General features: G+C 34.8%; 1 protein-coding gene across 1 annotated transcript in view; it reads right to left on the reverse strand.

Moving 5' to 3' along the window:
* Positions 1-785: 785 nt before the first annotated feature.
* The window catches only part of LOC118184723 (uncharacterized), a 585,346-nt gene continuing 562,132 nt past the window's right edge, over positions 786-23,999 (reverse strand). The window contains exons 18-20 of the mRNA XM_085812207.1: positions 17,381-17,728; positions 9,768-10,049; positions 786-5,883 (exon numbers count right to left, since the gene is read on the reverse strand). Coding sequence (XP_085668333.1) covers positions 5,184-5,883; positions 9,768-10,049; positions 17,381-17,728 — 1,330 coding nt within the window. The 3' untranslated portion in view covers positions 786-5,183. The remainder of the gene's footprint in view (positions 5,884-9,767; positions 10,050-17,380; positions 17,729-23,999) is intronic.

A 23,999-nucleotide genomic window follows, 5' to 3' on the forward strand; every position in this document is an offset into this window, starting at 1 on the left:
AAAAATGAACAAAGATAAAATACGTTAAATATCAATGTGAAACTCATAACACAGTTTTGCAAATGAGGTGTACTACCGAAATTTAAGGTATTAAGCATCTATTGTTATCAATCCCTGAAATCATCCTACAACTAAAATTTCTATATATGTGATTTTCCTTTTCATTTTAATATATCTTTATATTTACTTCACAAATCAATGGGATAAGATATGTGATGAGCAACTGACACTACACAGTTATAAAAGAGTTTTGCCCATTCGTAAAATTTCAGGCGTCTTTTTTTGCAAGATTATTTTGTAATAACTATATAAGGTATTTTCTCCCTCCATCCAGCATGTTTTCGAGGTGTAACGTTACCCCACTCGGCGCGTATTTCTAGAGGTTCGAGTCCCGGTGATGGAATCGCTAATTTTTCACGTCTTCTTGCTTTAAAATAAACTAACAATTCTACAGTGGCGCCTGAACTAAAAGGTGGTGGATGACGATTCTTTACAAGCAGGGGTTGGCGACTCAGTCCCTTAATCCCCAGTCGCCCTTTAAAAGGGGTAGTATATAAAGTACATTTTTTCCTTCCTTCTGTATACCTTCGTGGTGTAACAGTAGCACGCTCGCCACGTATTCGAGAGGTCCAGGTTCGAGTCCCGGCGAGGACATTGCTCATTTTTCATGTATTCCAGCTTCAAAATAACCTAATGACTCTACAACTACTTTAAAAATCATTTCTATTAACTGTTTGTAGCGATATGCGAATAATGACACAATACACAAAAATAAAAGCAAAGACTTCATTTTTAAATTTTATTTAAATAGCCTTTGAAATTTAAGTATCAGCCGTGAGGAGCACTAATTGACTCCTTTTACAACATCTGCTTTTATTTATCACGTTCACACAAGCAGTTATGAAAACAACTTAACCTTTCTCTGATGAATTAATATAAGAAGGAAATTGAAAATGATCAAAGATTTATAAATACTGGTGAAAAAATGCAAGTCCTTCTGATAAATCACCTAGAACGATGAGGCTCCAAAATTACAGTCTGTTGGTTGTGCTATAGTATATTTCTTTGCTAGTATTTATCTTATACAAATGTTTCTATAGAGAATATTTGCAATTTCACTGTTACAACTTTACGGTAACAGAATACTGCATTGGTAGCCATCCTTGTGTATAGGAAATGCATAACGCCACCCTCTCTCTCTGCGAAACGTTTGCTATTCCCAAACATTTTAAAGCAATACATGTCAAAAGTTCTTCTGGTGTGTTTTTACCAAAATGAAGAGCCTCTTATAAAAAATGTAACGTTTCATCCATGCAAGTTACAGTTGTACATCACAGTACTATTCAACTTTAATTCAAAACAGCATAAGGAGTAATCGATTACAATGTTTTTCAGTCCAATTACAAAAGACAAGACATGGCGTCTGGTGACTAGTTTGACATTAGTATGACAACTGCCATTCACGAAACATAGTGTAAGCATAGTAATAAAAATTAAATATAAATTCTACTTTATAAAATGATTGAATGTGGTTCATATTTTGTATCATTTAATACAGTACCATAAGTGTCAAATAAATTGACACTACTAAGTAATAGCCTTTGCCAACTACAGGACTTTTTTTTAATCAAAACAGATGATCTTCAAATTATTTAATATTAAAGTTTCAAAAACCTATAAAAGAGAATTATGAAAAAAATGTTAAAGGAAAAAATTTACTGTATATAATATATGATGAATTTATGCTGTTATGATGTTCGTAATTAGCAGCTTCACAGAAAACTACTGTGTCAGTCAGCCGAAAGGAGGAATCACTACAGTTACTTTCCATTGAGCCTAAACTATTTACTTATATTTTGTAATAATGCAGACCTTTTTAGTTAACAGAAAATTTTAGAGTGATATACAGGGTGTACCGTAAATGTAGCGACAAACTTCTAGGGCAGGTATCATAAGGATTAAGAATTGCATAGGAACGTAGACTCGGAAATGTCAGGGGTAAGTGGTAGCAGAGGTAAAAAACAAGAGCGATTCATTTGAAACATTTATTGGACATGAATACAAATGGTGCACGAAAGCTTGAATGTTACAACAGATGCTCGAAGTCTGCACCATCAGATGCCAGACATGGCTGACACCGATGGACCATTTATTGCCGGACATGTTCAAACACACTGGAAGTTTCTTGACATGTTCAAGCACATTGGAAGTTGCCTGACATGTTCAAACACACCGGAAGTTTCTTTGACAGTAGCAGCTGCGCAGGCGAGTCTTGCCACGAGGTCCATTTTAGACACGAAACTTTTGATGGGTTCCCACAAAAAGAAATCAAGGCTTGATGAATCCGGTGAGTGTGGGGGTCAGGGAACGGGTCTACCACGCCCAGTCCATTAATACGGCAATGATCTGTTCTAATGGCTACGAACATCTAGTCCGAAATGAGCAGCGGCACCTATCATGTTGGAAACACATGTTGCGCCTCACATTTGGTGGAACATCATTAAGCAAATCGGGAAGGACTTGCTCCTGAAAGATCAAAGAACTCGCGGCATTCAAATGGTCCGTCGGTGTCAGGAATGTTTGGCGTGTGATGATGCAAACTTCGAGCATCTGTTGTAACATTCAAGCTATCGTACACCATTTGTATTCATGTCCAATAAATGTTTCAAATTAATCACTCTTGTTTCTCTTCCCATCTTCATCCTCTACTACCACTTACCCCTGACATTTCCGGGTATAGGTTCCTAAGCAATTCTTAATCCTTATAATGTGCCCTACTACCCCTAGAAGTTTGTAGAAACATTGACGGCACACCCTGTATAACTTTTGTAAAATCAATTAAAACTAAAACCAGTAATTCATGGATTATTCCAGACAGATCAAACGGATGGAAGGGATTAATAAAGTGCTTTTTGAGATAAAGTAATTTAAAACGATGACATAACTGTTTCAGAAAGCTCTATTCCGTTAACATAACAAAAGAAAAAAGTTAGTTATTCACTAGATATTGAAAATGAAGTATTCAGTTTATATCGTATGATTTGGTTTATAACTTAATGCAATGGATGAAAATTACACACATGTTTTCTTAACGCTATTGCTTTCTTAATGGTTATATCTTCGATGCCATCAGTGTGCACGACATCAATTTCACAGTAATAATTTCCAGGCTCAGTAACCATTATAAATAACAATTGTTAAAAATACTTTAATAAAAACATAAGCATGAGAATAACAATTAACTCTTTCCACGTTTTTATAATTGAGAACTACAGTTAATTATTCGGAATTTTTTTTGGCAAGAAACTGTAGTTGGCAACAGACTATTTATTACAAAGATGCTTTTGTTGCGTTAGAAGTACACTGCGGAAAAAAAAAAAAAAAAAGAAAGAAAATTCTATTTCACTCATTCTACTAGTTCCATTGACGAAATTCAACATGTGTTTTTCATGTCTTGAAAGGGCGATTTAGGATATGTATTAGATTTATATAAGTCATTGTTCTAACATAGGTATTTTGGCACAAAACAGGACTTTTTCTTAAATAACATGTCGATTTTTTTTTCCATATTTCGATTCTACTACTCAAATGATGCCAAACTGCCAAGATTTGTGAAAAATTAGCTCTCAAAATTTTAGCTCCTCGATGTTCATTGAATTTGGTATATATTTATTAATCTCTCTTTTCTATTAAACTTACTTGAATCTTAGTTTCACATTTCTAAATTTAGGTTCATTCCAAATAAAATGCGCCCATTTTTAATGATTTATTTTTAAAATTTATTTTTTAAACAATTTTTATAAATTTTTGGAAAAAAATTTGAATTATAACCTATAAAATTTTTACCATCACCTTAAAGTAGATGTAATTCTGAGTACACCTGCAAAAAATTAAGAGTTTTTTATTCAAAATTTCCGAAGACGTACGTGAATTTATATATTGGCGAGTTTTGAAATTTGGCATATTTATGGAAAGCGGAATGAACGATGGACCTTTTGTCCGTTCATACATCAATTAAAAAAAAAGGAAGATAAGTGGGTTGCTATAATTTAAGAACTTCGCCAAATGAATTACGCCAAATGGTTACGCTTGGCGCAAACTGAAAAAAAAATGTGCCAAAAAAATTTTTAAATTTCTTTATATATTCCTCTCGAAAAATCACGAAATTTAATATCTAGGCATAATTTGAGTCATAGAATCGAAATAGGGGGGAGGGGAAGGCATGGCATTTCATAAAAAGTCCGATTTTGCGTCAGAATACCTTTATTAGAATAATGGGTACTTTTCCGTTTCGCCGGCGCAAATCTCGCCAAGCAGACTTTATTGGCGACAACATAAAATATACACATAAAAAATGTTAGTTCTAAGAATTTTTTAATTTTGAATGCATAATATCGTTTAAAATTTTGTAAAAATCCAATAAATAAAGACAATAAATTTGTAAAAAGACATTAATTTAAGAATTTACTACGCTTTCATGGTTCAACATCCCGATTCGCCGGTTCACATCACGTGACTCCAAGTGATCTCATTTCGCGTAAACTACGCTCCAAAAATCTAATTTTCTTAGTAATTATCTACAATAATTTCAAGTTAAATCATAATTTGAAATGCAGGTTTAAATGCAAGAATTATTTCAATTCGTACGAAAAGCTTACTCAGAAATTATGTTAAACCGTAGTGCTTTACTTCGCAAGTGCATTCTCATTAGAATGGATGAATTTAACCTTTGACTTTGAATTTCCTACATTTTCGCCTTCGAGTGAGCGGTGTAATTGCATCCTAATTAATTACCGCGAATGGTCTTACGGCATAAAATTTAACTAGTAAAAATTCTATGTAATTGTATGCCAGTATTGAAAGAAACAATCAATCTGAAAAGAAATGGGTGCGATTTGTTTTGAAATTGATGCCTAAAAGGTTACCAGTGAGGATATTACGTTTGGCATCAGTTGTATCATTATTGGCGACTTTATCGTCTGCGCCGGCGAAACGGAAAAGAATAATGCTATATATAAATCTAATATATAGCTTAAGTTAAGCTTTCAAGACATGATAAACGCAATTTGAATTTCGTCAATGGGCCAGTAGAACGGGAGATATAGAACTGTGCCATTTTTTTTTTCGCAGTGTACGCTGTTTCTACAAAACGTATTTAGGTACGGACAATTAAGAGTTCATAATCAAGATGCTGGTTTTACTTCACGGTCAATCAGAGGTGTATCTTCACTGGTTGTGCTGTTGGTGCCACATAAAGGTGTCTGCTGAGACTCACAATCAACTATTTTTTTGTCTTCCTCTTTCGCTTTTATTTCAGGATGCGCAGTCTTCCGCTTGACAAGAACTTTTGTCTTTTCATTAGCTCTGTCTTCTTCCTCTTCAACATCTGCATCTTCAGCACCCGAGGAGGAAGAGTTGTCACTTAATGCCAATTTATGAAGAGAACCCTGAGGGGACCAGACTGGTGTTCTACCGGATTCTGGAGACCTATTAACAATGGTTGCTTCACTTCGACAATAGGGTATGGGCATGGATGTTAAAGAATATGGAGTTAGTTGGCCACTTTGACTTTTACAGCAGAGGACAGCTTTCTGGCTGGAACTTTGTGTACTTTGACTAGATAAAGACCTCAAAAAACTCGGTAAGTTTTTGAGAGATATTTTTTTAAGCGAGTTATCTGAGACAGCCTTTCGCTGTTTGGAGAACAGTTTGAATTCAAAGCCCAGATTGGACATACTACGAGATTTGTTTTTGGAAATGTTATCCGAACTGATGTGAACTGTAGGAGAACCTCTGGGTTTCGGAGATTCTTTTCGCCTCGGGGCAGAAGCGATGAATCCACCATAGTAACTTGAAGATGGGCTTGCCCGTTGGCTAACTGACCTGAAATGTTTCCAAAAATCATATTTATTTAGATATAACTTCTGTAAACATATATAAAAGATTCTAGAGAACTATTTCGTAAAAAATAATTGTGATTTCTACGATTTTCTTTTCCTTAAGTCCAAAGAGGCTTTGTCCCTGAGGGACTATTGTTTTCGTTTTGGCATTTTGCGTTGAAATCTTTAAAAAGCTGTATCACTTTTCAAACTGTTGCCACCAAATAGTATCGCCCTGTATTATATTTGAAGAAATTAAATAATGAAGAATCTGCATAAACGTATGTATGTTTCTCGCATTGAGATAAAACAACGGTACCTAAAGCTATCCAATTTTGAATGACGTAATCCTACTGCGAATATGGGCATCTGGAAGACCAAATTTTAAATTTGGAATTTGTTTTATGATTGATTTCATCTTTTGTAAAACTTTAACGAATTTCTGATTAACAAACTCAAGGATTTCAAATCGAGTAATGGCAACGTTGTACAGAAAAAGTATTTTTATCTCCAGTGCGTGATACTCTGTATCGGAAATTCTAAAGATAGGGGCAATTTAAAACTATCTTGCGATATTGCTGTTGAACTGAATTTTATGGTTTAAGTGCGAAGAACATGATATCTAATAAATAAAGGCAACACACAAAATATTACAAAACGCCCCTTTGGACGCATTTTAAAATTTTAAAATTTGAAACCTTTCAGATTTTTTGTTATATATATATTGGCATGGATCTAAACTACATTTAAATCAGAAATGGTAAACAAAAATTTCAAGAAATATAAATGTACTGAAATTCAATAAAAAACTTGGCAAAATTCTTATGTTTAATGAGCTTATGTTTCTTATGTTATAAATAATTAAAAACGTAATCTTTAATGTACGAAATATAGGGAAAAAAAAAAAAAAAAAAAAAAAAAACTGTTCTGTAGTTTCCGTTCTACTAGGCTGATTGACGAAATTCAACTTGCGTTTTTCATGTTTCGAAAGCGCGACTTAGAATATGTATTAGATTTATAAATAGCACTGTTCTAACACAGGTATTTTGACACAAAATCGGACTTTTTCTTTTTTCTGAAATGGCATGCCAATTTTTTTTCCTATTTAGATTCTACGACTCACATTACGCCAAACTCCCAAGTTTTGTAAAAATCGCAAGAGTAGTTTTTAAAAAATTAGCTCTCAAACTTTTAGCTCCTCATTGTTAATTGAATTTGAAATATATATCGTTGCGTTTTTCTTCTGACACAAAGTTGTTACGTTATATTCTTCCTTCACGTTCGTACGGGGTTCGTGTGGATTTGGAGTGAATAGTGAATAACGACGATAGCACTTCATGGAATACCGAAATACACTTTATTTAGCAATATTAATCAGGACAGCTCCAAAGTCACGTTTTACAGTCGTCGAAGATCTACTATACACCCGCTGGAACAATCAGCGACACAGCCTTCAGGTTATCAGGCTATAACGGTGGAGACAGCTTCACTGCAAAGCACCAGGGTACAGCCCCCGACTCTGCTCGGTAGTTCTCGAAACTTCGCGTACTCTCGAGACTCTCCACGCTACAACTCGCGATGCGCTCGACGATACACAGAGCACAGCTCCCGACTCTTAGGTTCAGTCACTCCCGGAGCTCAACACGTTCGTTCTCTCGACGATGCACTAACACTACGAGATTCTTTCGGTGCACTCGACGACCCGCTCGGCACTCGCTGCCCGGTTGTCAACTCGATCGATTTCGCACAGACTAACGAGATGAGACACACTCTCTCGCACTCTATGAGGCACACTCTAACTGACCGCGGGTCGGCAGGGTTTATATAGCTTTCGGCTTGTGTTCGAGAACATTCTGGGCTAAACCGGTAAGAATTCGTTCCAGAAGGTTCTCCATCCGTCCATGGCATATCGTGAATTTTGTCGCCAAATAGGCGATTTATCGCCAAATGTGGCAACCCGACATTCTATTACCATTTTATGGCAACCCTAAAACTGCTTTGCGGGGAAGCTCCTTACCGCGCCTTGACATTTCGTAACAATATTTATTAATATCTCTTTTTTATTAAGGGGGCTCACACACCTTAAACCCCTTATGATCTTCGAATATGTGACTATTGCAAGAATTGCGTTATTTTATTTATTTTAAAAGCAATTACTTGGAACTTTTTATAGCTGATTGCATTATATAGCTGCTTTGGAAACTAGTAGCCAGAAAATTTGTGTTGCCACAAATATTTTTGTAATTTAATTCTCTTTGTGACAAAATATTTCGCCATGTTTCCACCTTGCGCGCACGATATTTTAAAAATGGCTAAAGGTACATACTTGAAATTTGTTGGAAATTTTTTATATGAGCACTATTTTTTAACTGAACCAAAAATCTGATGAATATTTTAATATTAAAAAATTTTATGCACGAAAACATTACAGATTTTTTTAATAAAATACCTGTTATAAACTCCACTCCAAATGAAATAAAAATTTAACATGAAATTCTTAGAATTTTTGGTTCACAGTAGTTTCTAAAATTTATGAAAGCTATACATTAAGTATGGAATTAAATTATGCAACAGAATGTTTTAAACTGTGCGCGCAAGTTGGAAACATGACGAAAAATGTTGTCACAAAGCGGATTAAATTATAAAAATACTTGTGCCAACACAAACTTTCTGATTACTATTTCAGAAAGCAGCTGTATTATGTAGTCAGCTGTAAAAAATTGGAAGTAATTTCTGTTAAAATAAATAAGTCACTCCAATTCTTGCAACAGTCACAGATTCGAAGATCTTATGGGTGTTAAGGTGTATGAGTCCCCTTAAACTTACTTGTTTCCTTCTTCCAGAATTCGAAATTTAGGCATAATCCAAATATACTCGTAATTCACACTTTTTTATGATTTATTTTTAAATTTGTAATTTTATATGTTTTTTATAAATATTTTCGAAAAAATTTTTATTATAATGTACAAAAGTTTTAATATCCTAGATATATTTCTAAGTAAACCTGCCAAAAATTAATAGTTTTTTTATTCAAAATTTCCAAGGATATACGTTGAATTTACATATTGGCGCGTTTTGAAATTTGGAATATTTGTTCTAAGCGATAATAACGCCAAATGCGGTTTACGCACTTTGTCAAAATTATTTGAAAGTATGAACGACAACCTTTTTTTTTCCGCTCATCTATAATGAAAAAAATAAAAGGAAAATGGGTTGCTACAAATTAAGAAGTTCGCCAAGTAAATTATTCTTGGCGAAAACTGAAAAAAAAATTAAACAAGGTAAATTGTTGAATTTCTCCGTAAATTTCGCACGGAATTCTACATAATTTGAGTCGTAGAATCGAAATATGGAAAAAAATTGGCATGTCATTTCAGGAAAAGTCCGATTTTGTGTCAAAATGCCTAATAATCGTATATTCTAAGTCGCGCTTTTGAGACATGACAATTTGAATTTCGTCAGTCAGTCCAGTAAAACTGGAGATATAGAACTCATCTTTTTTTTTTGGGGGGGGGGCAGTGTACATTAAGCGAACCTAACTAATATGGTCAAACGTTTGGATTAACACTGCCAGAGAAATAAAAGTGAAAATTTATTTTAGGGGGGGAAGGTAAAATATTAAGTGTTTACTGTATAACTATTTTAAGAAAAGATATTTAGAATTTGCAGCAAAGTTTGAGATAATTCGAAATTCTAAATTCATGATAATTACTGCATTCTAAATGAATAAACGAGTTTCCTAAGTCGCCTCTAATTCTAATAATTAGTTGCACCTCTAATTCTTAATTATATAATCCTCGGTTCTAAAAAGAACTTGCAGAAAACATAAATAATTACAATTGAATCGTCAAAAATATTATTTAAATAATAGATAATCGCATAGTTTACCTGGATGCATCCACGGTGAGGCTTGAGGTAGGATATTCTCTAGTTGTAGGGTTCTTATCCACGGGAGAAGATACGTCAAAATCCTCGCTGGGTTGTTCGGACAAGGAGGTGTCAACTGTTTCTTTACCAGAATCTGTCTTTCTGTCGTCTGAGGTAGATCGATCTGTAGATAAAGCGTGATCGTCCTTGGAAGTATTGGCTTCACTGCTCTCTTCGTTGCTTGTCTCAACGAGGCGATTGTAGAAGCAGTTGAATTTATCTTCAAGCTCTTTGCTTTTAAATCTGTAAGAACAGAACAACAGAGCTTTTGAAATCCCAGAAGTATGTTTGATTATTAAAAAAAAAAAAAAAAAAATCTGAAATGTTTCAGATTTTAAATTACGTCCAAAGGGGCGTTTTTTAACATTTTGTGTGTTACCTTTCTTTATTAAATATCATGTTCCTCGCACTTAAACCATAAGATCCAGTGCAACAGCAATATCGCAAAATAGTTTTAAAACGAGCCTATCTTTAGAATTTCCGATACAGAGACTCACGCGCTGGAGATAAAAATGTTTTTTCTGCACAACGTTGCCATTGCTCGCTTTGAAATCCTTGAGTTTGTTAATCAAAAATTCGTCAAAGTTTTAAAAAATAGGAAATCGATCATAAAACAAATTTCAAATTTCAAATTTGGTCTTTCACATGCTCATATTCGTTGGAGGATTACGTTATTCAAAATTCGATGACTCTATGTACCGTTATTTTATGACAATGTGAGAAATATACATACATTTACGCAGATTTTCATTATTTAATTTCTTCAAATATAATGCAGGACTCTAACATTTTATGGCAACAGTTTGAAAAGTGAACCGACATTTATCCGTCCGACGCAAAATGCCAAAACGAAACTAATAGTCCTTCGGGATTCAAATCCCTTTGGACTAAAAAAACTAACATAGTACGTAGGCAAGTCAAAAATTATCTACACTTTTGTCATAACGTTTCTCACATTGTGCACTTTGTCTTCTGTCCTCGCATATTTTATTGTCATACTGTTGGGGTAATGCTGTGAAAGTTTGATCTTAATTCCTCCATTTTTCTTCCTTCTGTTGCAGATATATCATGCCTTCTACATTAGAAGTTTGCACCAAAGAGGAACAACAAGCAGTGATCCGAATCTTCTGGTCGGGGGGGGGTGTCAAAGGGTCAGACATTTGTCGCAATATGGGAGAAGTACACTATCACGTAAAATTGTGTTTTACGTGAAAACTTTCTTGGTACCCACGGTGCACAGACTAGCTCATGGTGGATGATTTGATGGGCAGAGTCTTGATGTTCAAAGCAGATGCTACCTCATCGATAGTGATTCGTCTATTCATGTCAGACCCTTTCACAATCTCCGACCAGAGGAATGATCTCGTTGTTCCTCTTTGGTCTTTTTTGTTTTTGCTTTGAATAAAACTCTAAGACTTTTCAAGTACGTGTGTCAATTTTTACCTCTCTACCTACATTATTCCGCGAATTATTGAATTTTTAAATGTTAACAGATTTTTGCGTCACCCGGTATACAGTCAAAAGTCTTTAATCCGGACTCGTCGGGACTTCGGCGATTCCGGATTATCGATTTTTTCGGATTATAGATAATCAGTTTAAATCTGGTAAGATGGAATGCAGAAATTATAAAATTAAAAATATGAAACCGTAATTTATGAAATAAAGAACAATTATGATATAAAAGGTATCAAAATTTACAAAAAAAAGCTTAATATTTATTTGTTTACTTTATTAAACATTTCTTTCAATGTAAGTTGTTTAAGTTGCTTCGTTTTTTATGTGATAATACATTCTCTTTAATTCTATAAACAGACACAATTTCTTGTTCAGTTACAAAGTTCCGCTGTTCAAGTCCTATAATTGCTGTGTCGAGAATACCGACTAATTTGTCAATCGAAATTTGTTCGTTTTCAATAACCTTTTTGTCACTTTCTTCACTATCGGAAGCGAATTATAATGACGAGGAATTTGATTTAAATCATATCAAAGACGGAGTACATCGAGATGAAATACTACATTTAGTAAGGAATTATAAGCCAAATAAAATCAAAACATCTGCCCTGAAGATAAGGATAGTGCTGACAGATCCCCTTCCAGTTTATTGCGCGCCGCGACGTTCCCCCTCCCGCAGAGCAGCGTGAAATTGATAAACAAATTTCGGAATGGTTAGAGAAACAAAGGATATGCCTTTATCCATTTTTTTTTGCAGCAATTTCACTTTTTGTTTGATGGACATAGAAACATACTTTCGCTTTGTAGATTCTTTGGTAGCTCCAGCATCGGAAATTCTATTTGACATAATCGAAAGTTCAAGCTTACCTTTATAAAATTGCTCAACAGTCTGCAAAAAATTAATAAGCCGGATCCAATTCGAAGATTAAGGAACAACGCAATCTGAAATAGATAATTAGATAATTTTAGCTTAGCTTATACCGTCCGTTATACATTAAGCGCGAATGCGTAAACGTATTATGCGCATGCGCACACGCATGTGTAAAGGTAATATGCACATGCGTGAACGCATGCGCAGAAAGTTTGCAGCTTTGAGGTCCGGATTATAGATTATTCCGGATTATGGGTGTCCGGATTAACGACTTTTGACTGTATTATACTTTACTGCTATGTTTCTAAAATCGCCGTTATGTGAAAATAAAATGTGTGTAAAACGGAGTTTTACATTCGTAATATGCATATTTTATCAGCATAAAATGATAGAAATATAATGCTAAATAAATGTATACCTGGGAAAACATATGTAGATTTCAAGAAAAATACGCGTATAAAGTGAGCAGTAGATTTAGTACGAAAATAGTTGATTCAGGCAATTTTTGTTGGCCAAAAATGCATGTAAAAGGTACAGGAGATTTAACTGAATTTTCACCTAAATTATACCTATATTCATAGTTAAAAAACCTGAGGAAAATCTACGTAAATTTCTGCGTAAAAGATACGTTTATAAAAAATTGCGTAGGTTTCTGTAAATTTTCACTAAAAATATACCATACATCTATAATTATCCGAACTCCGACTATCCTAATCGCTTTCAGAATTTTAGAATCAACTGAAGAAGAGTAGGAAAAGGAGAAAAAGGAAAAAGAAGCTCAAGAGAAGGAAAGGTAAGAGACAGAAGATGAGGATGACGTGCCATTTAAGGAATTAAAAAACATTCTTTTGGCAAATTCCTCGATGTTCGGAAGTTAAGGCTGAAGATACACTATAATGATTCGTCAGACCTTGGGTGTCAAATTCTAAATGATGAACTTGCTGAAAGAGTGAGAGAAGAATGTGTCGAGGAAACCTTAATGTCGAATTTGAAACAGACACGGGACCATCAGCTAGTGAAGCGTTTGCCGGCCTTGAAACTGCTCTGAAGGTGGATGAAGCATCAGCCGGATTTACTTTGACAGAAATGTTCAGCAAGCTATGACTTTCAGCATTTGTAAGTACTGTACTACAGTACGCTATATAACATGTACGTAAAAGTATTGCCTTTTCCTTTTAATCACTTAAAACCATCTTTTTCTTCAAAAATTGTTTCATAAGAATAAATTGAATTTAATTAAACAAATTAAATTTAAATAAATATTTAATTAAATATTATTTGCGCCATTGCTGCAAGGAATGAAATTTAAATTTAAACAAATTTAAATTCTTAACAAATACGTATAAAAGTAAAAAAGCAAATTTAAATTCTAAAAAAAGGAAGAAAACCAAAATAATTTAAAATAATTTAAAAAAAAATGTGCAAACATGTAAAAGATTTAATTCTCGAACTAATCTACAATATCATTTAAATTCAGAAGCATAAGCAAATCAAGTGCAAAATCTATTCATGAAAATAAATCTACTAATTTAATAAATTAAAATTAAATTAAACATTTTTTTTAAAAAATGCATATGTGAATGACCGTAGAGTAGGCAGGAGACAGACTTATCAAGGGGAAGTTGCCTCCAAACCTAACTCTCCAATCATTCAATTCGTGTTTCGTCATTCATGCAGGCAAGGGTAAAAGTCAAAACCAAAAGTAATTCCAATAAAGTGGTACCCTTAGAAATTAACATTTAAGTATTAACATTTAAGAATTAAAGTTCAAAAAGGAAAATACTAATGAAGTCTTTTGAGTAAGTAAAGTCAAGAATTAAACTTTTTTTTAAAAAATTAAATTTTTTAAAATTAATTTTTTATAAAATAATAAAAAAATCTAGAAACTAATGTATTTTAGAAATCCTTATCTACAGAAACTTATCAATAAAAAGAAACTATAAAAGAACTATACATAATCCATGTAAACCAATAAGAAACAAAAAGAACTAATTCACAATTTTTAAAAAACAAATATATATTTAAAAATATAATTTCATATTTAGAAAATACTTAGATACTACATAAAAATTTAAAAAAAAAAAAAAAATACTTAAAGCAAGTAAATAGTAAGTTTTAATTCTAACTTACCTACTATATGAGTGTTGGGGTCTGCAAAAGTGTTGTGAAAGAGAAGTAAGTGTGTTCTTCAAATTATATAGATGGCGCTTATGTAGATAAAGTTGAGTGTCAAGCTGCTATCTTTGTTATAGTAAAAAAATTTTTTGTAAACATTAATATTAAAAATTAAATTAAATTAATTTAAAATCCTAAAGGTAGTAATATCAATTATTTAGGGAGTTAAGTAACTGAGCCAATCAAGAGATGTAAGTTTGCTTGAAGGAAATTAAAGTGAAGTGGTATGTGAAAAAAAATGTAAACTGTTTGTAATCTGAAATGTGTGTTCTGTTGAAAAATTGTGAAAATTGTTAAAAAAAATTAAGTGAAAGATATTTTGTGTGAAAATTGCAAAAAATTAAAGTAATTAAGAAGAACTGAAATGTTTTAATATTAAAGTTTTAAAGAAAAATATATTTCTTCCATTTTCAACATGCAGTACATACAATAATTTATTAAAATGTACATAAATCCTTTCTTCGGGAAAAAAATCCAGTTATCTGAATCGGGTCCGGTCCTAATTGATTCGGATAATTGGAGGTTTACTGTACTAAGTAGAAAAATGGTAAGTTTTATGCATGTGATATGAACATGGGTAAATTTTCACCAAAAATATACGTCAACTTTTTGAAATGGGCGTATTATACGTAAATACGTACGTATTAAACGAATAAACCGCGATCCTAACCGCGCATGAATATACCTAAATTATACGTATAAGCTTAAGTATACTGTAACGCAAAAATATACCAAAATATCTACTATTTTTTCCGGACACATTTTATGATATTCTTACGTTTAAAATTCTTTTATATACGACGGACCTGTCTGGGTTAATAACTGTTGTTTCAAAAGTTTGCTCACCGTGCCACAAAATTTCTTAGCCAATTTCAAATTATTTCCAGAATTAAACAGACATTTTGTAAGGATTTTATTTTATTCTAACCAATCATTTTTAGTTTTACTTTCCTTTCCCTCCTGATTTCAGCTTCCTGCGGGAATGTAAATTTGTAATGGCGTAGTATGCTAATCTAAATGTGTTTCAGAAGCAGTATTTAAGCTGCGTTTCAAGAGTTCGAAAAGAGTAGTTCCGAGTTTATGCTGCGTGTTTGAATTTAGCTCTCTAGTAGGTGTTAGACGTCTTTCAGTTTTTATACTGATAGTTCAAGGCTTGGCTTTGCAGTGTGCAGACGATTTAATGTTTAGTTAAGCTAAGGAGCCAGTCGTAGCCATCTTAATTTAATGTGCATTTTACATTTTTATTTTCTGTTAATTTAGTTAGCCACAAGTGAAGGTGAATTTGCGAACACCAAGTGCGTGCATCAGTTTATTTTAGTTCAAATAAAAAGGTGTAGAGTCATTAGGTTAATTAGAAGCAGAAAAGATGAAAAATATGCAACCACCTTCGCCGGGAATCGAATTACGGACCTCTGAAATACCGGCTCAGTGTGCAGAACCACAATACCACGAAGGCTCGCTAGGAAAGTGGGAGAAATACCTTATATACTCCCCTTTTTAAAGGGCGACTAGGGTTTTAGGGGACCTAGTGGCCAAATCCTGGGTGTGGAGAATCATCATCCACAACCTTTTTAGTTCGGGCGCCACTTGTAGATTCATTAAGTTAATTGGAAGCAGAAAAGATGAAAAATATGCAACCGCCTTCGCCGGGAATCGAACCACGGACCTCTGGAATACCGGCCCAGCGTGCTACCGTTACACCACGAAGGCACGCTAGGGAAGTGGGAGAAATACCTTATAAAGGTTATTTGAACCTTCTTCTGCAGTATTTATTCTTTAATATTTATAGCGAGAATTCGCTCCTCCATCTTACCAAAGAGAACCCGCAGATTATAACTGGATCTCCAAATAAACAATTCTTTTTTATTTCATGGTTTCCAAAGAGAACCCACAGACTCTATAATTTGATCTCCAAATAAACAATTAATTCTTTTTTATCTCATGGTTTCCAAAGAGAAGCTACAGACTCTGTAACTGGATCTCCAAATAAACAGTTCTTTTTTATCTCATGGTTTCCAAAGAGAACCCATAAGACCCAAAAAAACCCATAATTTTATCTGCAAATAAACAATTGTTTTTATCTCATCGTTTCCAAAGAGAACCTGCACACCCTATAATTTGATCTCCAAATAAACAATTCTTTTTTATCTCATGGTTTCCAAAAAGAACCCATAAGACCCATAATTTTATCTCCAAATAAACAATTCTTTTTTTTATCTTATAGCTTCCAAAGAGAACCCACAGACTCAGTGGCGTAGCTGGGGTGGGGGCAAGGGGGGACATCTGTCCCCGGGCCCAGCATCGAGGCGGCGCCAAATTGATGCTACGAAATTTTTTAATGAAATGTTTTCCATTCTTGGCACACAGAAAGGGGGCGCGAATTCTTCAGTTGTCCCCGGGCGCTGGAATCCTAGCTACGCCATTGTACAGACTCTATAACTGGATCTCCAGATAAACAATTCTTTTTTCTCTCATGGTTTCCAAAGGGAAGCCACAGACTCTATAATTTGGTCTTCAAATAAACAAGTCTGTTTTTATCTCATGGTTTCTCTTTCGATCCTCAAGAGCTACAGGGCTATCATAAATCGCAAATTCATCCCTTTTCCATGAGGATATAACTATGGTATTTCAGCTGCCCTGCTCCGAGGAAACTTAATCTCACTACAGGTCGACTCTACCTTTGGGCACGTCGTGGAGGTTCAACCTCCACTATTACCCTCCAGTAGAGCCGCGCAACACCTGGATATGACACCAGGCAGCACCGGTCGTCAATTGCTCCTGCCAGTCGCTCGGGCGAGCCCGTCGCAGCGGGACATTACCCAGCGACCCCGGGGGGTTACTAGCACCACGCCGCGCTAGGACATGCCAGACTCCGAGGCCGGCCAATAAGTGACCTTTCCCAGAGCCTTCAGAACCACCAAGTTCATAAATTTTATACCCCCGTGGCCGAGACTGCCTAGGTACAGATCCTAGCCAGTAGCTTCGCAGAATTCTCTACGTCGACCCCCGGGGGGAATGAGGATATAAGAGAAATTAAGGATATGAGAGAGCAAATGGCAAGATATTAATGACCTACCTCAACGAAGGCAACGTCTCTCGTCTTCCGCAAGTTGCACAAACGCCTTTCTTCACCACAGGCGTAACAGTAGGCGACTTTCTCAGAATCGCAGTCTCAGTGGGTCCACCCCTATACAAAGGGGCTCTGGGAATATGAGAGGCTTCTTCCATGACAGCACCTTGCCGGCACAGCCTGGGCTTCTCGCGCAAGTTTGAAATAGTGACGCCACGGACGAAACGTGCCGGTATATCTCCATTCGTACCAGCAGCTGCTTTCCTGTAGGTGCTAACAGACGCTGCTCTTTCTTTTAAGCTACAGCCAGGTCGAGAGCTGGAAGCATCGCTGCTGACACTGGATCGGGAAAGCCTATTCAAATATAAGGCATAGTATTTAAATAAACAAGAGGAGGTTGACATACATGACATACAATAACAAGAGGAGGTTCAAATTCATCCTGCATCTTCCTACGCAGTCGGTTTAGAAAAAGGCTTATTCTAGACACATTACAATAACATTAGTTGTAATTATATTTAATAGCAAAAAATACTGACATTCAATTTAAGATTAATAAATGCATTAATTTTGCTTCTACATATTCGCAATGCCAAAAATTAAATAACTACAAAAATGCTTGAGGAAATAATAAGAAATAAATATTGCTATTAAAAGTACGCTGCGGGGGGGGGGGGGAGAATGAAGCAATTCTATATCTTCCACTCTACTGGGCCGATTGACGAAATTCAACTTGGGTTTTTCATGTGTCGAAAATATATATAAATTTAATAGATATCCTAAGTCACGAGACTTGGGATATGTATTAAATTTATACATAGCATTGTTCTAAAGTAGGTATTTTGACACAAAATCGGACTTTTTCTCAAGTGACATGCCAATTTTTTTCCATATTTCGATTCTACCACTCAAATTATGGCAAACTGGCAAGTTTTGTATAAATCGCTCGAGTCCTTTTTAAAAAATTAGCTCTCAAAATTTTAGCTCACGCATGTTAATTGAATTTGTTATATATTTATTTAATATTTTTTTTAAATTAAACTTACTTGATGCCTTGTTCCAGAATTCGAAATTTAGGTTCATTCTGAGTAAAATTCTCCCATTTTTTATCATTTAATTTTTAAATTTGTATTCTTAAATAATGTTTATAAATTTTTTGAAAAAAAAATTGTGAATTATAGCCTAGAAAATTTTTACCCTCATCTTAAAGTAATGCAAAAAAATTAGAATTTTTTATTCAAAATTTCCTAGTATATACCTGAATTTACATATTGGCGAGTTTTGAAATTTGGCATATCTGTTATAAGCGATAATAGCGCCAAATGTAATTTACGCACTTTGTTAAAATTATTTGAATGTATGAACGATGACTTTTTCCCACTTGTTTACAACGAAAAAGAGGAAAGGAATATAGGTTGCTACAAATTAAAACGTTCGCCAAGTGAATTAATTTTGGCGCAAAGTGAAAGAAAAATCCACCAAGATAAATTTTTGAATTTCTCCGTAAATTTTGCCGCGAATTTTACAAAATTTAGCATTTAGGCAGAATTTGAGTGGTAGAATCGAAATACGAAAAACAAATTGGCATATGATTACAGAAAAATACCGATTTTGTGTCAAAATACCTACATTAGAACAATGCTATATATATATGTAATACATATCCTAAGCCGCGCTTTCGAAACATGAAAAACGCAATTTGAACTTTGTCAATCGGCCTAGTAGAAAGGGAGATATAGAACTGTCCCTACCACCTTTTTTGCGCGGTGTACATTCAGCTTTTCAGAATGTTGATATAAAAAGACTGATGAAACAGTACAATAAATGAATTTTAAAATATTGGAACTACTCTGATATGCGCCCTCAAGTCGCGCCAAATTTCTCGCCAATTCACGCTGCCATATTGCTATCTAAATTTTTTGTCTATATTTCGAACTTTAAGCCTAAAATGTCTCCAAAAACGCGATTTTCGCACATGCAAAAACTGCGTTTTGAACACACGATTTAAGCTAAAAATCCGAAACAAAAACAAAAAATTTAGATAGCAAAAACGTAAAGTTTCTTACCAAAAATATTTGACAAGAATCCATGTACACAGCGACATGTTTTAACTTAAAAAAACATCTACGAATGGCACAATGTAGGCAACGAACGAATCTACGAACTACGCACACCTCGCTTTAATAAATTAACATAACAATAAATTTCAAAGAATACCATGCACACAGCATCCTGTTTAAACTTAAAAAAACATCTACGAATTGCACAATTTAGGCAACGAACAAATCTACGAACTACGCACACTTCGCTTTAATAAATTAACATAACAACAATAAATTTCAAAGAATACCGTGTACACAGCATCCTGTTTAAACTTAAAAAAACATCTACGAATTGCACAATTTAGGCAAGAAACGAATCTACGATTTACGCACACCTCGCTTTAATAAAATAGCATAATAACAAAAAATTCAAATAATACCATGTACACAGCGTTCTGTTTCAAAAACAACAATAATGACAGAAATTCATACTAAATAACCAATGAACATAACATTCTACAAAATAAGAACAAGAATAAAATAAAATGCATTTACCATGAATTCGAGCAGCAGAAATACCAATTTCATACCGCCTTTAACATGCCGCCACGTAATCACTATTGTATTTACATGACAGTCAGATACACTCCAGAAAATTCATACTATGGTTCACAAATAAATAAAATCACGAATCCCTACTTCTATCATGCACAGCCATTAAAAATAATCTCCCAGACCCTCTTTTCCACACCTCCAAATACCCACTACCCCTCAACAGGATGGCCACAATGATATTTCCTTTTGCCGAACTTCAATTCAACAACTTCTACCATTTTATCTTTCCCTTCCATCTTCTCAGAAGACACAGACGCGAATCAACGAGCTCCAGCCAAAGAATCTCTAAGGAGAAGAAGTAAAGGCTCCTCGAGGCAAATGTGGCTCCGTCAGACCGAAGAGACACATTATGTATATCTCTGAAGCTTACTTTAAAGGGGCAAACCAACCCAAAGCTATCCACCCTCCATAGCTCACTGCGCATGTGCGAAATAACATCAGGAGACGACAAAGCAGCATGCCGTCGGCCATATTAGCAATCTTTTACCACGTTGTTAGAAAAGGTTCTTTGTTGTTGTAGTCAGAGATACTTGGTTTTAGTTATGTGAAATTCTTTTAGAGACTTTTTAAATGTAATGCTGTACGTGAAATTGTTTTGACTATTGGGTGAAAACTTTGCTCTTGGTTTTCACAATGGTCATTCCAAATAATTGTCTAAAAGTTTTCATGGTAATTTGTTTTTAAAGTTGTTGTCGGATAATTATAATGTATTTCAGTGTTTTCGATTTATTTAGGGGTGCATTTAATTGTCTTTAATTATTTTTTCTGTTTCAGCTAGTTATTGCAAATTTTCCTTTTAAAATTTCACTGTAAAATTTTAACTATGGATTCATAAAAATTTCTTACGTTTTGTATAGCATGTGTTTTCTCCCCTTTTTAAGTTTACAGAAGAAAAGAATTAAGAAATTTATTTCATTTAAATTTTATCTTCGTATGGCTCGCTGTTTAAATTGAAAGTAAAAATTGGCCAGGATTTCTATAATTCGCCCAAAATTCCAACTAACATCCTTTTGCTCATAAAACTCCAGAAATGTATGAAAATAAAACATTTTGAGTTATTTTAAAGTAAAAAATTTACTATCTCCTCAAACTGCGCTGTTTAAATTCCACCCTGCGCTGTTGTTTCACCGTCTAGCTGTGGCTCTTCGTTACAGCGGCGCAGAGGCGAAACAGGTTTACATTGCGTCTATGGAAGCTTTCATTCTTCTCCTTAGAGATTCTTTGCTCCAGCGAAAGATTGTTCAACGTCAACAGGGTTGCCATAGAACACGCAATCGCGCCAAAAACCAGCGCAGAACATATATCGCCACATTTGGTGAAATTAGGGCGTATATCAGAGTTGTACCAAAATATTTCTATGCCTAACTCCTAACAGAATAATAAAACAAAAAATTTATTTCTTCATATTTTAACTGAAGTAGCTTAATGATAAACCAGCTTTTCTACAGTGCAGAAATTTAATACCTTTTTTTTATTTCAAATTTGCTAAGGTGAAAAATTATCACTTTATAAATCATTAAGTACTTTATTCAGCTGCACGCATATCTATGAGCCCTTTGTACAGCGACACGCATATGTAGGAAACAGTATTTAAATTTCGCAGTTTGGACTTATAGTTGCGCTTTTAGAGATTTTCAAAGATCACCAGGAAGGTATATTTTTATAACGATCAACAGTTCAGAAAGGTATGTGTATGTATGTGTATTCAATTATGGCAAAGCACACTAGGGCTATCTGCCTAAGGGGAGGGATGCCTTCGTGGAGGACTTTCTAAGGGAAATTGGCTCGTATACACGTTACACGTGGGGAAAACCACGAAAACACCCATGCAGCCAGCCCGTTCGCGGGATTCGAACCTCGGACCGAACTACCAGTGTTCAGCGACTTTACCGCTCGGCCGCTGGTGGGCAGTTCAGAAAGGAAATAAGAAATTGTGAAGTGATGTCAGACAAATGCACTAAGTGTAGACCTTCAGCATTTTGAAAGTGTCTGTTAAAGATATTTCTAAGACCAAAGTCAGAAAATTTTAGGATGTTCCAGCAATTGTAATCTCGAATTTTATTTTTATAATAAAATTCAGAGTTTCCAATTACAGTCATGTTTCTTTCATATCGGTTTATTCTTATTCCGAATTTTGTTTTGAAATAATTGATTTATTTCATAAATGCTATGCCCATAAAAATAGAAGACGAGATATGATTATTAAAGTAAGCAAACAGAACTGATTATTATTCTAAACTTCCATTATATCTAAATACCCGGTGATCCAAAAATAACAGAAAAAAGTGAACATTTAATAATTAGAAAAACATAGACAGTAGCACTACGCGGTTTTCACCGAAATACACGAGATTTTTTAACATCGAGGCCAGAGAATGACGTTTCCATAAGGAAGTGAGCGACGATCATTCTCAAGATGTACGCTTAAAAATTCGAACACGTATAGGGACCAAAATGGAACTAAACTTGTAGAGTCATTAGGTTAATTGGAAGCAGAAAAGATGAAAAATTAGCAACCGCCTTCGCCGGGAATCGCATTACGGACCTTTGGAATACCGGCCCAGCGTGCAGCGTGCAGAACCACTACACCACGAAGGACGATAGGAAAGTGGGAGAAATACCTTATATACTCCCCTTTTTTAAAGGGCGACTAGGGTTTTAAGGGACCTAGTCGCCAAATCCTGGGTGTGGAGAATCATCATCCACAATCCTTTTAGTTCGGGCGCCACTTGTAGAGTCATTAGGTTAATGGGAAGTAGTAAAGATGAAAAGTTAGCAACCACCTTCGCCGGGAATCGAACCACGGATCTTTGGAATACCGGCCCAGCGTGCAGAACCACTACACCACGAAGGCACACTAGGGAAGTGGGAGAAATACCTTATAAACTCATATTAACCTATGGAATTATTAGGAGCACATCGATAGTACAAATTTGTTTTATTTAGATTATTTGAATAAGAATTATTTGTGATTGTAAAACTGTCTATAATTTGTTTCCAAATTATGAGTTTTGAATAATGAATATATAAATATTATTAATGTATGTGAGAGCATATTCTTCAACTCCCTCTCCTTCTACTTCTACCCAGCAAGGCGTGACGTCACCGCAACTGAGCCATTGATCTCATAAGAGAACCTGAGCCATGGACTTTTCTTATAAGGTCCATGAAATGAGCACAGCGCGGAGCAATCCAAACCACGCTCAGATAGCTTCGAGACGAGGAAAGGAACGGAGGCAAGCAGACGACTTGCAGATTCTCCAAGAGTTGGTGGGAAACAGACGTGTTTCTTTAAAATCTCAAGTTTCCTGTAGCCAAGCTGAAATGATTATATCGAGCTAGCCATATGAGGGCAGACGTGCCTTTCGAACGTATATATTGAGGACTAATAGTGCGTGAAAAATGTTCATCACTACATGAATCGAATCCTGTTTGGACTTACTTTTAATTGTGAAGTTACCAGCTCAGCTGTACTACTCACTTTCACCTTAATTTAAGTTTTCTTTCATTTTATTTCATATTAGTAAAATAAAGTAGTTTAGTTATGTTTAAGTCGTGCTCTACTATGTTCTAATTGAGGGTAATCTTACATATACAATAATTGCGTAAGCACACCAATTCAAATACATGTAAATAAAAGCCACAATCAGAAAAGGAATTTAATATTATGCATAGTATTCTTTAGCAAGAATTTCAACGTCCAAATCAGTACATTAGAATAAATGTAAGAAATATTGTTATACAATGTACAGAATTAAGATCATAATGTACCAAATAGAAATTTGTTTTACATGCATGCTCATGTGGACTTCCAGTGGGTGTCCGCCGATAACATCGCGGCAAAAGCATTGCGGACGAAAACGTCGCGGTGGAAACAACGCAAGGCAAAAACGTCGTGCTACAAAACATCGTGGGAGAAAACATCGCAAAGAGAAAACGTCGCAGTCCTAAAACATCGTGGTACAAAA

The sequence above is a fragment of the Stegodyphus dumicola genome, chromosome 2 (genome assembly GCF_044657685.1).
Source record: "Stegodyphus dumicola isolate Sdum_Otavi_A_Nest chromosome 2, ASM4465768v1".
In the NCBI taxonomy this organism is placed as follows: Eukaryota; Metazoa; Arthropoda; class Arachnida; order Araneae; family Eresidae; genus Stegodyphus; species Stegodyphus dumicola.